At 41.9% G+C, this 18,204-nt stretch overlaps 1 protein-coding gene across 1 annotated transcript; it reads right to left on the bottom strand.

The window, feature by feature from the left end:
• Positions 1-1,582: 1,582 nt before the first annotated feature.
• On the bottom strand, positions 1,583-16,486 carry LOC132991016 (claspin). Its single transcript, XM_061059570.1, has 24 exons — positions 16,252-16,486; positions 14,973-15,090; positions 14,329-14,723; positions 13,615-13,767; positions 13,257-13,316; positions 13,077-13,149; positions 12,432-12,534; positions 11,652-12,262; positions 11,354-11,542; positions 11,014-11,177; positions 10,712-10,911; positions 10,544-10,596; positions 10,133-10,326; positions 9,184-9,691; positions 8,867-8,900; positions 8,589-8,676; positions 8,344-8,480; positions 8,072-8,233; positions 7,683-7,804; positions 6,634-6,764; positions 6,278-6,398; positions 3,888-3,967; positions 3,037-3,198; positions 1,583-2,177 (listed from the first exon to the last, which is right to left on the bottom strand). The coding sequence occupies exons 1-24, from the start codon at positions 16,276-16,278 to the stop codon at positions 2,052-2,054; spliced, it is 4,011 nt and encodes a 1,336-aa protein (XP_060915553.1). The 5' UTR covers positions 16,279-16,486; the 3' UTR covers positions 1,583-2,051.
• Between the last annotated feature and the right edge of the window lie 1,718 nt (positions 16,487-18,204).

Genomic DNA, 18,204 nt, shown 5'->3' with positions numbered 1-18,204 from the left:
ACGACCTCAGGGAGAAGAAGAGAGAAGAGCTTTTAAAACGGTCTTTGTTGAAGAAAACACACAAACGGTTAAAGCTACTAAAACGGAAAATCCCCAGTTATTTAAAAACAAACCCTCAAACAGACATCTACAAAACTACCTTGAAAGAGATCCTTTGTCATGTTGTCACTAAAGAAAATCCAGAGGGAGTTTAGAATAAGATGAAATGGGTTAAGCATTTTTCAACGTTCCTTAAAGAATATTTGCTGAACACTGATGTCTAAAATCTTTACATCTACATTTTGATCAATCAACAAAGAGAAGCTCATGACCTTTTGAGGGGCATCCTGTATGGAGTCTGTGTTCACACCTGAGCTGAAGTGGAATGGGAAAACGTCTCCTTTTCTTTCCTGTATGTCCGGTATTGAGTCGAGTCTCTCTTCGGGGAAACCAGGAGACTGTCTTATGATAAAGAAATGAGGATTAGGTCATTTTAAATATTAGAAGATTTTGATTTAGAGGAGATATTGTGAAGATTTAACGCCAGATTATGTTGAAGATAGAGATAAACAAAAATAAAATCAGAGCTGATACCGATGTTTAAGTCATAAGGTCTTCATCACGGCTCCTCGGCTCTATAAATAAAGCTGGATAATTGTTCCTGCATTTCATTTTTATGTACTAGTTTTAATGGATTTAAATTGTCGGTAGCAGAACATCCTCCTAAAATGTCACCCCAAATACATCGCTGATCTTCCTCAGAGACCGTGCAAGACCGCCACGCTAACATTTCCTTTCATGTTTGACCCTAAAAACCAATCAGTTTGTCCAACTTCCTCTGCCCAACAAAAAGATCATCTATTGAGAATCGGAAGTTATCTGCACTAACATGCCTGCATTACATTTGAGGCGTCACAACAGATACAAATCGGCTACTGACATCAGTGCAGGCCTCATTATTTGCAGCTCTTCCCACGTCTGCCAACAGGATCTTACATCTGTCGACACTGTTGCATCACCATCCCTAGTGGAACATCAACAAATCTTCCAGATGTGAATTCATATTTCAGTTTTTTTTTTTCCAAACTTAAAAGCATAACAATGCCTAGTTCCCAAAGTTTATATGAATGTTATGCTGTCAGTCAATTAGCTGTGTGTGGCTGCTTGTTGGTTCAGTTTGAAGGAGTTTAATTATTTTATTTTATTTATATAATGCACACCTAGGACATGTGGACACACTGAGCTGTTGGGGGTTCAGTGCCTTGCTCAAGGGCACATCTCCAGTATTCAGGAAGTGGCCTGGCACCTCTCCAGCTACAAGACCAACTTACATATTTTGGTGCGCACCAGGACTTAAACTGGTGACCCTCTGGTCCCCAACCCCCCAAGTCCCTACAGAGTACAGACTGAGCTGCTGCCGCCCCTCAACATTACCATACTAACATTTTGCTAATCAGCACTTCACACTTTGTTTACTTGAGTTAGATGGGACTGTTATGAGATTGATAAGTATTTAGTCAGACACAAAGTATTGGCCTCGCTACCTACAGTGGAGCTAACAGCCCGACCAAAGAGGACGTAAAAAAAGGTAATGAGGTCAAAATGTCTTAAAATACACTTTTATTTACATAGTAGAACACATACATTTAAATCATCGTATAAAAGTCTCCCTAGTCATTAAAAACAAAATAAATCCTATTTACATGATAAAAGGTTTGCCTCTGTGAGTCAAGTAAGATGAGGTCATTAAAGGCTTCTGATGGATTCATAAAGTAGACACAAGCTGAGAACGTGTGCCGCTAATGTGTTGAGGTCAAAAGACGCCTCAGTGGTGCTCTTCAGTTTGCCAATCAAGGCAATGCAAACACGCAAAAACACGGACGAACATCTGCGTTTGTGTTTCATAAAACAGATCCAGAGGGAAGGACGCTGATCAGACGGCTCGACGCACAGCCGTCATTTCAACCTCCTTCATTTTTCAAGTCTGATCGGCTTATCCAGCAGTCCGTTATCAGTGTGCTTTTCTCCTGGCCCGCTGATGATTATCATTAAGTTAGTGTGTTACTGTGACCTCACTGGCCCAGGAAGTTGAAGATGCTCCTCTGCGGGCCTTTAGTCTGTGCAGCGGGTTTGTTCCCCGTGCAGACCCTCTTAGCTGCCGGGTTCACCGTTTCCACCGCTCCCCTCTTCTTCATCATCTGAGGGTCAAACACGAACAGAGTCAGAGCTTTTAGTTTGAAATGTACATGCACTAAAACCGTTCTTTTAAAATCAACCCATTTATGTGTAAAACATTTCTTCTGTGTAGTCGATGGTTGATTTGTGATGGATGATTCTTGGGAAGAACTGCCAAGCAACAGTTATTTTTTGCTTTTGTGCTTAGGGGGGGTAAAAAGAGGAGCAATGGGCTTTGGCTCCACCTAGTGTCAGAAATGTAGAAGACATCAGGATCAATAAATCACATGACTGTCACACAGTGTGCGGCCTCCAGTTTACATCTTTCAGTGTTCTTTTGTGTGATTATTTCTTAACGGTCACATCTTGCCAAAGAAACAGGCAGACGGATGAATCAAACTGTCTGAAGGCGGATACAGAAAATTATCTGTTTAATCCAAACTGTAAGGGGAAGGTTACGGACACTTGTGTAGTTAAGGATTGGACGTCGGTACAGATTTTAGAGGCCAGAACAAAAAATGAGAGGCAGCACATTTGCAGAGTTTCACAGAGGGCTGCATGATATTGAAATATCAAACATGCACATCCCATACATGCTCTCATAACGATATGAAGAGTGATTAAAAGAGAACAAGTATGAGCTTGAACTCACATTTTAATGTCTATCTGCTGTTGTGTCATGAATCCAAAAAGCCATTTATTTCATCTTTAAAGTGGCCCCAATTAATCTGATTTTAGCAGAACGATAGTTTGAGCTTCATCCGATTACAAGTGGTGTAAAAGCCCCTCCATTAAAATCTGCAGAGACCCTTTGCACCTTTAAGATAAAGCTGAAGACCCTGCTCTTTCACGAACACATACGTAAAATCACTGACTTCTCACCTGTTTCTGAGGAGCGTCTGCGGTTTTGCCGTCCTTCTCAGGAGACAACGTTTGAAACAGGAAACCCCGGGTGTTTCTGGGCGCCAGAGGATTCCCGTCCGAGATGGTGGCCAGCTTCTGCAGGACGGACTGAGGCTGGCTCAGGAGTGAGCCTCTCCTCACCTGGAGGAATCAAATATAAATCTCAGATTTAAGTTGTGCAGATCTCAGGGAATAATATGTCTTTAGGTTTAGACCCTTCTCAGGGAGGTCTTCTCGTTCTCACTCAGCGGTATTTTTATATTTACAAGATACCAGACTGCTTCTCACGGCTTAAAAAAAGAGGAGTGTTTTGTTGCCATAAATGTTGAATATAAAAAGTATTCTACATGATTGGAGACCGGATTGTCCACAGATCACCCGTTACATCAAAAACCTTAAACATGATAAATGTAAGGCCTCCATATATTCTCTGTTCAGCCTTTAATGTCATTAATCCTTTAAAATGGACGGTTTGATAACATCTCTCATCCACAGAGAAGTTCTTAGTTTAAATAAAAAAGTCAGCACAAGGTTGAGAATTCTGCTTTTTCTCTAGTTTCACACTTTCTGGTCCTCGAGAAGCCGTTACACCTTTACGATTCTTTCTCACGTTGTCAAAGTCTCTGGTGGAGTAAACGCGCCTGCTGATGTGTTCTGAACCTCGTCAGTGAAGAAGATACGACGAAGAGTCACAAGAATGACTTCAGCAACAAGTGAGGGACTCAATCTTTCTTTGTAACGCTGAAAGATTTTATAAAAGAAATGTATACACTGCAGTGACAAACTTCACTAAAACACATTTACAAGAAACTGAAGTGACAGTGACATACCTGTAAGGGCTGCGAGGGTCTCTGGAAGGGATTGAGGGCCGCTGTCGACTTCTTCTCTGGTTGTGGCGCCGCAGGAGGTTCTGGTTTAAAGATATGTGAAAAGTCAGGATGTGAAAGAGTTTGAATAGAACCCAACAGTTTATCTCGTCTTCCTCTTTTTGGGGGGTGCTACATGTGTAGTCCTGAAAGGTTTTGATCCATATACATTCATGGTGGCTGTGTGACAGCAGAGGGTCCTCGTTGCGGCGGTCGAGGGTTTGAATCCGACCTCGTCCTCTTTGCTACATGTCACCCCCCCCACTCTCTTCTCCCAACATTTCCTGTCTCTTTCCAGCTGTCCAATCCAATAAAGGCAAAAAATATATATTTGAAAAAAATTATCCACATTTCAAAATTGCACATTTGTGATTTCATAAACGTTTCACTTCATCTGTTGTTTAACTTTCTCTTGTTTTCACAATGAGTTTAGTTTTTATGGCTGTCGTTCTTTGTCTCTTAGTTATAAATGCCAGTTTAGTCATTTAAAAGCTTTTTAGCCTTACATTATTATTTACTTTAAATCAGAGTGTTTGTCTACATGTCAGAGTCCAGCTCACTTTTCAATTTGGATGTGATGTTACTGCGAAAGCGTCCAGTAACAAAAACTCATGAATATGATGGCGTTCACTTTTAGTCATATTTCTTCTTCCAGGAACACGAGAATGAATCAACAGTCGGAGGAAATGAACAATCGGAAGAAACTCTTGGCAGCACTTTCCCGTCTGTGTCCACTCGGTTAAGCTCAGTCTGCTTGGACAAACGCCAGAGTGTGTGTGTTTCTCATTTGACTTCCTGTCAGGGACAATTTTAATACCAAAGACCCGATGATTTATTCATTCTAGGATTGTTCATGTGTTAGAAGTTACCTCTCTAAATATGCATCTGGACCATATTCACAGAAATGATAAAGACTTCTTATTTCAATGAATTCATGAACACCTGGACTTGAACAGTTAATGTCTGATGAAGCAAGATTTCAGCAGTGTTGCATTTCTATATCTGGAGCTGTATATGAGTGTGTATGCAGCTTTGTATGAACTTGACTTTTGTACAATTTGAAAATATTGCAGAAAAAAAAAAATCTATCAAAGCAGATTGCAGAGCGGAAGTAGCAACAAGAGTCCGCTATACAATGCTACACTGCCTGTCCAAAAAAAAAGTCGCCACCTGGATTTGACTAAACAAATAGGTAAGAGCCTCCCATTGGATAATAACTGCAGGGGCGATTATCTTTCAGCTGGCAACAAGTTATTTAACCCCAACTGATGCAATGAGTAGCTTCTCATTTCTTAAACTACGACGTTGAAAGACCCATCCTGTGGTCGTGGAAAAGATGTTAAGTCTGTTTTGGTCAAATCATTGGCATGCATCAAGCAGAGAAAACATCTAAGGAGATTGTAGAAACTACTAAAATTGGGTTAAGAACTGTCCAACGCATTATTAAAAACTGGAAGGAAGATTTCCCCTGTTCCAGAGTGATCAGGGTAAGAAGAGAGGCAGATGAAGTGATGCACCCATCATGCCTACTGTACAAGCCTGTAGGGGGCAGTGCTATGATCTGGGGTTGGTCAGGTCTAGGTTCAGCAACATTATGTGCCCAAAGAATGAGGTCAGCTGACGACCTGAATATACTGAATGACCACGTTATTCCAGGTTTTTCTTCCCTGATGGCACGGGCATATTCCAAGATGATAATGCCAGGATTCATCGGGCTCAAATTGTGAAAGAGTGGTTCAGGGTGCATGAGACATCATTTTCACACATGGATTCTTCCACCACAGAGTCCAGACCTTAACCCCCATTGAGAATCTTTGGGACGTGCTGGAGAAGACTTTGCGCAGTGGTCCGACTCTCCAAATCATCAATCCAAGATCTTGGTGAAAAATTAATGCAACACTGGACGGAAATAAATCTTGTGACATTGCAGAAGCTTATCGAAACAATGCCACAGCGAATGCGTGCCGTAATCAAAGCTAAAGGCGCTCCAACGAAATATTAGAGTGTGTGATCTTTTTTTTGGTGGCGACTTATTTTTTTGGCCGGGCAGTGTATAATGAGAATATTTGCCTTGAAGAAGGCAGAGAAGTATCTCTCTGCGGAGAAGACATGCACGGAGATCGTAGCGGTCACATGCAGACACTCTATGCACTGACTCCAGTCACAGGATATAAACATCATCAACCTCTCCCACTGGCCCGAGGTGAATTCTCCTGATAATATCCTGCTGCGTTCTCAAAGCTTAAACATTTGTAATGACCCGTCTGCTGACATCGTCTTAAAGTTTTCACACGTCTTGTTGTTTTTATAACTCATAGGCTTCTTCTTCCCGTGAGGTCGCGTATCACACTGACCTTTTCTCTGCAGAGTCTTGGCGGTCAGCTTCTTGGCCAGCTTCATAAAGTGGCTGTCTTCCTCTTCGATCTTCTCGTCATCTGCATCCAAATCGTCCCCTTTCTTGGATTTCTCTTCAGACTGCGAGTCGAGACACAGAGAGAGAAAAATGAGGACAGAAATCACAAAAACACTGCAACAGGAAGGGAGATGATCGGACCATGCAGCAGACTGGTCACACACATTTAACGCTTACTGTTTGTCTACAGTCTTAAGTCTGCGTCTAATTCACAGAAAGCAGCATCTTAAAAAGGTGCATTTAAATAAATGTCTCCTCACCATTAAGCTGCGACAGAAACATATTTCCAGCACTCACCTGCTCTCTGAGCCACTGCTCTCTCTCCAGTCTCTCTTTCCTCCTCTGGACCTCGGCCTGGTCCACATCTTCATCTTCCTCCTCCTCTCCCTCGCCCTCTGCTCCCGTCCCCTCCATGTCAAAACCATCGTCTGGATGAGGGATTTTAAAAAAAAAGAAGCTCTGAGAGGCTTGTTGGAGAAACTTGACAGAAGTTTAGATACGTTGAAGAATTTACGTGTTGTTGTTTTAATATGTAGACTCGTTTACTTTTGTTAGGTTGAAAAGTGTGTTAATAACGGCCGTTTCAATCTTTATAGAATCTGAACTTGATGTATTTTTTGGTACTACTGTACATATATAGAGACACTAAAGCCATAAATGATGGCACAAATACACCAGAAGACAGATAATAATGTTCTGGGGGAGATTTGTTTGAGTGAGATAAGAGATGGTCATGTAAGCTGCTGCACTTTAAGATATTTGTAATAAATGTTACAGTCAATGTTTTATAATGAGCATTACATTGAATTTTCATAAACGATAAGTTGTCACTTATAGTTCTTTCAAGAACTGCAAAATCAGAATCGGCCGGTTGGACCTTTACAAAAATATCGGAACCAGGCAAAGACATGGTAGTCGGGAAAATTGCTCTTTATTTTTGGGTTATTATGCTTTTAGTGGAGAGACGGGACAGTGGATAGAATCATAAATCAGGGCGAGAGAGACAGAGAGAGAGTGGGGAATGACATGCGGGAAAGGAGCCACAGGTCCGATTTGAACCTGCGCTGCCTCGCTTCAAGTGCTACAGACTCTGTACATGGGGCGCGTGAAACTGCTAGGTCAGCGGCGCCCCGTGAATCTACATTTTTAACACCACTTTCCCAAAGCTTTAAATTCACCACCAGAGTGTGTTGTGGTTAACAGTTCACTCTTTTCCCCCTCGTCTTCCTGCTGCCAACTTTGACTATGCCAAACAATAAGTTGATATTAAAACATTGCAAACACAAACCCGACCATATTCTGAACTTGGTGTTTATGGTATTTATCCACTCCTCTTGTCTACTCACCGATATTTTTCCAACGGAAGCGGCGTGCTCTTCCTGGGCCGTCAGAGTGCAGGTCGCCGTCAGCGAGGTAACGCTCCTGGTAGAGTCTCAGACGACGCTTGTCATCATCCATGATCTGCTTCCTGAAGGAACAATTACAGAAAACTCTCATCTCAGTTTAAACCAAAGTGTAAAATCGGTCTCTGAAGAACGCAGTCAGGGAATGACAGAGGCGGCATTCTTCCTACTGCAAATCAGAAGAACAACAAAATGACCGTGAAGCTAACAGTTCAATAAAGTCGTTTGAAAAGGCTGAGAGAAGGATTTGAAAGCATCAGTCAGAGTCTTGATTGACTACCTCCAGATGTAAACGCTGCGTCTCTGCAGGAGTTTGTTGAGTCGTTACTCACATGTGGATTTTGTTGACCTGGTCCTGCAGCTCTTCATCAGACGGCAGCTCTTCTAGAAGCTCCTCTTCCTCGTACTCACTCCCTCCGGCATCATCCTCATCCTCGCTGGCCAGATCGCTGCCTGACAGCTCCGCCTCCGCCTCCAGGTAATCAGCCAGACGCCTGTGAAGAGGACGCAACAGCAGCCCGTTTAAAACCTGGACTTGAATCTAATTGTCTAAAAGAAAAAGTCTGACATTTGCTGTTGAGGATTCAATCGATTCTACTCTTACATTTTCTTCTTTTTCTTCACCCGGCGATGAGCGAACAGACCCTCCATCTCCTCCTGTTCTACCTCGTTGTCCTCCTCTTCACCGGCATCTGCCTCCTCCTCTCCTTCTCCGTCCCCACTGTCGACATCATTGTCCTCCTAGATCAAACAGTTGACTTGTCATTAATCTAATATAAGACATATATCCAGCTTTTTAAACGTAGAGTGACACCTATGGAGCGAAATAACAAAGGTGATGAGGCCAACCTGTTCACTATGACTCTCTACGTCTGACAGCAGCCGAAACTCGCAGTCCTCTTCTTCCTCCTCTTCTTCTTCCTCTGGCTTCTTTTGACTTTAAACAGAGAGACAACTTTGAGAATCTTATTCTGCATGTAGATGTTTGCTAATACGAGATATTATAAAAAGCACACTAATAGAAGCTTTGTAAAAATATCCCAAGCAGTTATAAACTTTTAAAGACAGATTTGTGTTTCACGTTAGAGTCATTAAATATAGAAATAAAATCTGTCTTCATACTGTACCTTTGTTGTGCTGGTGAAGCTGTGTGGGCAGAACCTAAAAGCGTCAGCAAAGGAGACAAAGGTACGTTCTGTTTATCTCTGCAGAAAACAACTCAAAATAGACGTTCAGAACATTTCAAAACCTTAAAATCTAAAACATTTTAACCGCTATAGATGCTTAAAGTTCCTCATAGTTAAAAGACTCTTTATATGTTTCATTTATTTTACTGTAAGATCCGCTCTCTGGTTTTAAAAAGTATAAATTACCTGCTTATAACCGAGCTACTGGACAGTGTTCTAGTTCTCACAGAAAAGGAGGACAGCCCGCACTTCCTTACCTTGACTTGGAAACTTCCCCGAACACAGCCCCAGCAGCCGCTCCATGGTATGATCAGACTCTTCGTCTTGTCCTCCATCTTTACTCTCTTCTGTTCCCCCCTGCTCCTCTCCCGCCTGCGTTGTTGGAAACGCTCCAGAGCACAACCCGAGCAGCTCCTGCGTCTCTCCGAGGTCTGCGGCCTGACTCGAGCCGCTCTCCGCCCTCGTCCCGAACCCCCCCGAGCAAAACCCTAAAAGCTCCCCCATGTTGGCATCCATGGCGTTTTCATCCAGGCTGTCCAGGATCAGCTGTCTCTTGTGGGAGCGGGGAGCACCGGGACGCGGCCCCACGTTCAGAAAGCCGTCTGCGTCCAGTAACTGGGAGTGGGTGTCGTCCTCCAGCGAGAAGCGACCGGACGCGGCTCCACCCAAGGGCCCCGAGTCTGCTCCTGGGGATGGAGGTGCGTACAAGTCTTGGGAGTCCTCAACAGGGAGGCAGAGGGAAGGCTCAGAAAGTTTGCCTGAACTCTGAGGGGGAGAAAAAATTTACAATTTAAGCATTTCATTTTAAAAGTCAACAAAATAGAAACTTTTGATTTTTCTTCATTTTTTTAACTGCTTAAAATCATAAACAAGTGTGAACTACAATTCTATTTAATGTAAACATGTTATCTGACCTTCAACTTGGTTTTTAGTTTTCATTTAAGAGTCCAGAAATCCTTCTTTGTTTTATGGTTCATTTTTGATTGATGTAAATGTGAGCATATGTGGATCTCAGAACTATTGTTAAACATATAAAAATACTGTTTTCAAACTAGGAATGTTATTAATTACACTACAGCTTTATGACTTTTTCTGTTTCTGTTTCGGGTACAGCTACACTGAAACATCCATGTTTTATTCGGACGAGATTTGGGGAATTCAAATCAGCTCTGAGTAATAAACAAACGGTGAAAAAACACGACTTACCTTAGAGGCAGAGCCCAGGAAGCTCGGCCTGAAGAGGCAGGGGGAAGGGGAGCGGAACATGGAGGAGTTGGAGATGCATCGTCCTGCGGAGCGCTGATGACTGACAGGCTGGTAGGAGGTGATCATGGATCCTGCCAGCTCGAAGCTGCTGTTGTGGCTGTTGTCCTTCACCAAGGACAGAGAGTCGTCCTCATCTACGGACGAGAAGGATGACAGAGCGTTCAGGGATGTGATTGATTGGCAAAGGACAAAAAAAAGCAGGAGAAATTTGTATGAATGGGTGAATATGACATGTGGTGTAAAGCTCTGCGAGTAGTCGGACTTGAGCTTTTCTAGTCTTCTGTTTCACAAAAGGTTCTGATTAATTAGTTATTTTTGAGTGTTCAAAGAATAAACTTTCACTCTACTCACCCATCTTGTTGCCGCTGTCCTGTCCAGAGGGACCAGACCTTCTAACACCATCACTAGAAAAAGGAGAACAGAGCATGTGAAGTGTTGGCTAAATGATTTAGGTGTATAGTCTGGAGTCTCTTAAAAAAAGGTGTAAAACACACAACCAGAAAGTCCAAACCCTCTTACCCGGTGCGAGAGCAGGAGTTGCCGGGGAACAACATAAGTGTGCCATCCGTGTTAACTAGGTCAGGAGTTGGAGACGGTCTGATCCGAGCCACAGAGGAAGTGCTCCTGATACTCTGAGCCACACTGCCTGCCACACTGCCTTCGTCCTCCTCCTCCTCCTCCTCCTCACCATCATCACCTCCCAGTAAGTCATCCACACACTGGTTCAAGAGAAGACCGAGTTAATGTGAGCACAAAGAGTAGGCAGTTCAAAATCAAAATGTGTTATAAAAGTGCAACCCAAGTAATCTTCCAAATCTTACTTCTTCATCCTCGGACTCATCCGTCATCTCTCCTTCCTCCTCTTCCTCCTCCCCGCACTCCTCGTTGTCCAGGCGATTCAGCTCGGCCTTGCGTACCCGCTCCTCCTGTCTCCGTTGGGCCATGGCGAGCTGCAGACGCTGCTTCAGAGTCAGCAGCTTCTCTCCTGTGAAAAATCAGAAAGGAGGGTGAGGTTACAAAACTGAATCTCCAGCTTGAAATTCACCTATTCTTCATCTTTATTTTTTCTAGACAGAGTCTGCAGTTTGGTCCACTGGTCTCAAGTATGCTTATTAAGTAATAAAGCCTCTTCTAAGTGCACATCACATCCATCTATAATACCTGGTTTGGTTGCCCCAGGCTCCTCTGCGCCCTCTTTAACAGTAACAGCGACTGTCTCGGTGTGCAGCTCCTCCTGGCCAGAGGAGTCGGTGTCTTTGCGGATGATGTTGAGCTGCATTGTACGCTCTGTTTGAGGGCGTGCGGGTGGTTTAACATGACGAAGGTAACGCACTTTAAGAGCTTCCAAACCTAGGCGGAAAAAAAAAAAAAGAAATTAATCTAACAGTAGACATTTATTTTCAATCTCAATCTTTTATTCTTTTGTTTGCTGAAATCCCAAAATTGGATCAGTTCCCACCTGGGTTAAGCTGAGCTGGCTCCAGCTGAACAAAGGCCCCGTCATCTGGACAGAGTTTAGCAACCGGTGGAGGGTCCAGTCCGAGCTTCTTCAGCATGGCGAGTTTGTCCTTTTTGGGTTTCGTTGGTTGCTGTGGAGAAGCCTCTATTGGAGCTGGATTCGCGCTCCCACACTGAGCTGCTAACGGCTCAGCCGATGTCCCAGATTCGGGCTCTTTTTGCAGAACTTTAGAGTCATCCATGGCTGCATTTTGACTCTGGTCTAAACACGCATTAGAGGTTTCTTCTCCCGATTCAGGTCTCACTGATCCATCTGCTGTCTCAGACTCCTGCAGGCTCTCGGAGAGGTAAAGCATCGGTCCGGATTCCTGCTCAGGATCGAGGCTCTCGGGAGTTTCTCTGGCCTTGCTCGGGCTCTCCTTCTGCGGGGATGAGGTGGCGGCAGGCTCAGGGATGGGCTGGATCTGAGTGGACGACAGATCCAGAGAGGGAGACGAGTCCTGCTCTGTGGGTGGCAGCAGAGGCTCGCCGGGTGGATCAGTGGGAGGTGGAGGAGGAGGAGGAGGAGGAGCTGGTGGTGTCTCCAACATCACGGCTGAATACTTTGAAGATCTTGAATGAGAAAGATTGTTTTATCAGATCAGCCTTTCAACTTTTAAAAGAGCTTATGACAGAAATAAATTGGAAACGTTTCACAAATAAGAAATCTTAAAAATCAGATTTCGCTTGTAAAATTGTGACAGTAGATTTTTAGTTTTTGACGTTTATTGTTTGCCCTTACTTCAGCAAAGCCATGGCAGGACCCTCGGGTCTGGCTCTCTTCTTAAAAAACTGGTCGATGGTCTTCGGCTCAGGGATGTGGTAGGGCAGGCCGAGAGTAGACTCTTCAAAGAGATAAAAAAAAGATTACCGTAAAATCCGGTGTAAAGGACACACTTTTGATATCAACTTTTTTTCCACCTATAAAGTTGGCTGCGTCCTTTATACTGGTACGACAAATACACCAGTTTAAAATACTAACTTTAGTGCAGCCCTCACACACTGCATGCAATATGACACAATTGTAAATTCACTCCTACTCTTTGTGTTTTGTGAGCTGTGCTGGGAAACAGTGACGTTGACAAGATCAGCAGTGACACTTTTTTTTTTTTACAATCTTTTTTGTAAACGGTGGCATACTGTTCGGTGAATTCAGCTTATGGAGCGCTGGTCTGATTGAAAGACTCCTCATTTGAAGTCCAAGAGTGACCAGTGGAGGTGGGCAGCACGACTCGAGAAACGAGGGGAGCCCACCTCACAGTATTTAAAGAGAGAATGGATTCAGGATAAAAAATGAAATACTCCATCTATGATCCAGACCAGCATCATGAAAACACAAAAACACACAGATAAAGAAGATAAAGGGGAGTGAGCATTATGAACTGACCTCTGACGAGCCTCTGAGATTCACTGTGGAGCTGCTTCATCGCCTCTTTGCTGGCGCGTGCAGCTTTCCTCTCCTGAATATTAAAAGCACATGTTGACAATAAAAGATGTTTATGTTCGGTATGTGGTATTTATTTATTACAGTATTTAAATTACATTCAAGGCTCTTGGCACAACATACCACACGCTGGGGTTTCTCCAGTGGTTCCTCGTCTTCTTCCTCCTCCTCCATAAGAGGATCCTGTAGCAACAATTAACACCGATTACACAAATGCCTTTTTATGCACGTGCACAAATTCATACCCAGTATTGTGCCACGCTTTCACTCCTTCAGCATCTCCCCAACTTTGACTTTATTCTGTATTTTGTTTCCATAAGCTGAAAAAAAGAAGAGTTTAAATTCCTGCTGGAGCTTTTTATAGCTGAATGAATGTTTCTTTTTGAGTCCAGTTGGAGTGAAAATAAAACACAAATAACATCAGACTTAAAAACAACGTTGAACGAGTGATATTAATTGCAAACAGCCATCGTTCACACACCTTGTGCTTTTTCATTTTCTGCTTAACAGCTGCTCTGATGGCCTCCAGAGACTCTTCCTCCTCGTCTTCCTCGTCGTTCAGTCCGGTGTCAAACAGGTCTGTGTCTCCCAGCAGGCAGCCACTGTCGTTCAGGGCTCGAGGGAGAGGCGTTTCCTGCGACAGAGGGAAGAAGGTTCTCTTAATTAAAGTACATTTTCATCCTTTAATCTACGACAATCCCAGGCACCTGTTTCCTCAACATTTAACCTGCAGAAAGAGGTCATTTAGGGGGATTTATACCATAAATTAACGACTTTGGAGTCCAGTGCAATTTTTTAACACACATTTCTGCATCATCATTTACATAACGATTACGTCTTTATATATTTTGGGGCCTTTGTCTTTGTTTAGATAGGACGGCGGATAGAGTAGGAAATAATGGAGAGAGAGCGGGAGGTGACATGTCGGGGAGGAGCCACAGGTTGGACATGAAACCGGGCCGCCAGCTTGGAGGACTACAGCCTCCATACATGCAGCGTGACCTATTTGCTAGGCTGTAAATGTTAAATTTAGGTCATACAAAACACTTCTTAAGGTTTGTGTACATTTTTTTTCCTTGGTACATTTAAAAAGACAAGACTAGAACTGAAAGCTTCATATACAAATCAATGTATGAAGAACTCAGCAGCATGAGAATCAAAGTTTTACTCAAAGAAATAAGCAAACTGCACAAACCTCACTCATCTCAGAGAGTCGTTTTTTCTTCTTCAGTTTTTCCACCGCTTTGCTTCGTTTCTCCTTTTTCTCCCGATGCCTCTGACTCTTCTCCCTCTTCTTCGATTTTACTTCCTCCTGTTTCTCCTCCACTTCACCACATTTCGCTTGCTCGGGTTCACTATCTTCGCTGTCAACGGGCGCACGGCTGATTCTCTTGGTCTTCTGCGTCCTCTCGTTCTTCTCTTGTGCCTCCCCGGTCTCCATCTCGTCTCCGCTAGAGGCAGATAAAACCAGTGCTTCGGTCATGTGCACACTGTTCTCCGCGGAGGCCTCCTCTTCCTCGCTGTCACTGTCTCTGATGGCGTTACGATGAGGCTTTCGGTGAACTGTGATGTCTTCATCGTCATCAGAATCTGGAAAAAACAAACAAACAGTAGATTTAAGAAATGTGAAATGGCAGAATGGTCACCAGAATCATTTCACAGCAGTTGAGGATTTTTCAAGTCTTGTCAGGTTCCCTGTAAGTACCTTAAGAGTATAATGTAAATGTAACAAGTTCCTCTTATTTCACAGACATTCACAAATGGATTCCTCATTTGCACAGCTAAAGTGTCTCTGCTCTGTCTGCGGCTGGATCATCACCCGTTGTTGTGATACTTCACCTTTAACTTCTTCTCTTTTGTTGGTTGTATCTGCGACCATCTCCTCCTCTGGAGAGCCCATCCCGCTGTCTGAATCACTCTCTGCTGCCGTTTGGGCCACCGCTGGGAGCCCCTCTGCCTGTGTGCAATAAGACAAAATGACATTTAACCATCAATATGTATTGTTTTTTTCTGCAGTCTGTGTTCTAGGATGTCAGTGTATTGTAAAATATTAACATTTCCTTCAAGGTTAATATTTCTTACTTCCAGGCGCTGAAAGTCGGCAGGCTGTTGCAGCAACTCTATTAATCATACCATGACATTTTAAATCATCACTTGCATTTTACTGCGCAGTATAAGTCTTTATTGTCCTGAATAGTTCACGCTACTCCTTTAATTTATCTTATCTGTTCTGCTTTAATTATTTTTTTGTACTACCTACTTTCTTATCTTTGTGTTGCTGCAACACCCACATTTCCCCTTGGTAATATCTTACCTTTGAACTTTTTATATATATATTTTATAACACTAAACATGAGGCATTGGTTTCTAGCCCAATCAATTAAATTTCATATTTTTCTAACCATCCTGGATTATTTATACTTATGTTTTTTGGTTTTAAGTTTTCCTCCACTTTTTATGAGATTACTCATGTTGGATTGAATGAGGTTTTTTTTATGTCTTTTATGTTTTACATTAACTTTAATTTCAGAAATCAGACAGGTATGTATCCCATTCAGTCCAGTTACTTTAATAATACTATAATTAAACCTAAAATGTGACATTTTCAATAAAAATAGAAATACAGAGTGAAAATAATATATATTTGTAACATTGATATGAAGCAGGGAAGTGTTTTTTCTAAGTTAAGGGACCCAGACGGTTGTTGAGTTGCATCAATGGCGCCTCGCAGTAAACCAAACAATGAGCCGACGTCTTTACGCACTTTAAACTTTGGTAACCAGTTTAAAAAACATGACAAAACCCCTTAGTGTGTACTGGTACATGACTAGTATGAGTAACCCTAACCCTTAAGCTTCGCTTTAAGATACGAATAGTTCAAACACGTCTAATCGATGGGACCAGGCCTAAAACCTGAACCATTATCCCAGCTGGTTGCGCATAACCCTGTGAGTTAGCTTCCGGGCTAAGGCTAACATCACCTATAATAGCAAATTAAATTCATCTAGCGTCAATTAGTTAATGCTAATATATCCAAATAACTCATAACAAGCAGAGGCATGTGTGTAAGTCCCAAAGTTTCGCGTATTTTGCAGAAACTAGCAAAACTTTTCCTCACCTGCTGTTGAGAAAGTACCAGGCTCATCTTTGTCCGCTTGTCGCTCTTTAGTGAAATAATCCAGCGGAGACAACAAAAAAAGATGTCAAAACGTAAATGTCTGCGCGACAAAGGCTATTTTCTGACGTTTAAAGCACATTTAGGAGGTGTTTAGCCGGGCAGCTCCTCTTCCTCCCGCCTGTTCCCCACACACCGAACAGAAATTTTGATCTTTCGCGCGTCGTGACAGCTGGCCCGCAAGTTTTTCGTCACCGGGGTGTCAATCGCGCCGTTCTCGCTTTCCCATTGGTCCATTTAGCCCCGTTTTGTATCCGCCCACTCTGACGTCACATCTTGGTGGGAACTGATTTTAAATACCAGGAATTTTCGGGCGGGCGGGTTTGAGGGCTTGTTGTGTAGACGAGGGTTGATTTAAAGCTTTGTAGAGAAAGAAAGAAAGAAAGAAAGAAAGAAAGAAAGAAAGAAAGAAAGACAGAAAGACAGAAAGAAAGATTTTAATTTTTTATAATGATGAACCATCTAAATGAAATAACAAATTAGTTAAATCATGGTTGAATATATTCTCATTCTTTGTTTTGATATGTTTAGTGCTTATTTACTTTGTACTTAATATTATATTGTGTTTATTTGCTAACATTGTGTTTTTTACTCATATTGTGTGTTTGGACAACCTGCTGCTGTAACACCACAATTTCCCAGTTTGGGATCAATAAAGTAATTCTATTATATTATTCTATTTTATTCTATAACATGTTTAATGTTCAGCACTAGTGCAATTATCTCCCCAAGAACTCCCTAAACAGTTCTCAATGCTGTTTGTTAATGACAAGCAAATTACCTGAACAAATTCACATTTAATTTGAGTACAATAAAATCATTATTCAACAGGTCACCATGATAATTATTAAAAGTTAATCTGCAACAAAAACCAACAGTGTTTTACTAAATAGTCCTACTTTGAAATTCAAGACTTATAGGCTATATCATGAGTTGTAATTTCATTTTTTTGTCACATAACTTACTGTGCACAATGTGAATGTGAGAAAATAATTTAATAAATTTGTTTTTTTACAACAGTTCGACATTACAATTTCTCATAGGAATGAAATTTGCATTCCTCAGTAGATGTAGCCTAGACTTTACATACACAAAACAAAACAGCAAAGTATTTACAAAGAAATATATGTAGAAAAATAAAACTCACATAGTTTATACATGAAAATAATGATAAAATATAAATAAACGAAAGGCAAGCTTCTTTTCTTTCCTCTTGCAACAATTCTCAGTTTATGTTGACCTGTTGTCTTCTTCTTGATAAGCCATAATAAAGACAATGATTTAACACACAAAGGCAGAGTTTTCCCAGTGTGTTAGCATCTTGTTGGAGCTCTTAAAGGTAGGCTACATATATTCCTAAAGTACCTAAATCTATGACATTGCAATGTGTGCACACTGACACTTTACTTTCCACTGCTTTTACTTTTCCGAAGGCCATAATTCTGTACAACAGCTCACCTCATGCGAGCAGAGAACTGTCATCATGATAATATCTGTCTCTCCATACTGTAATCTGTTCTGCACATGTTTAAATTTACAAATTATCCCTGCACTCAAGTTCACTTCATTTGTCTGTCTACTCGCCGTTATATTGTATAGTTTCTGCTTATAATATGTCTACACTCATGCACTGTAACTTATGTCAATACTGTCCATTTACAACTCTGTTTTTGCACATTTACATTTAATCTTTCATATTTAAGACTAGTAATGCTTAGTTAAATCCTGGTTGTATATATTCCCATTCTTAGTTTTGATATTTTTAGTACTTATTTACTTTGTATTTAATATTATATTGTGTTATATATTTGCTAACATTGTGTTTTTTACTCATATTGTGTGTTTGGATAACCTGCTGCTGTAACGCCACAATTTCCCAGTTTGGGATCAATAAAG

Source organism: Labrus mixtus, chromosome 16 (genome assembly GCF_963584025.1).
Source record: "Labrus mixtus chromosome 16, fLabMix1.1, whole genome shotgun sequence".
Lineage (NCBI taxonomy): Eukaryota > Metazoa > Chordata > Actinopteri > Labriformes > Labridae > Labrus > Labrus mixtus.
Note: the sequence above shows the minus strand (reverse complement) of the source record. Positions and strands in the feature narration are given on the sequence as shown.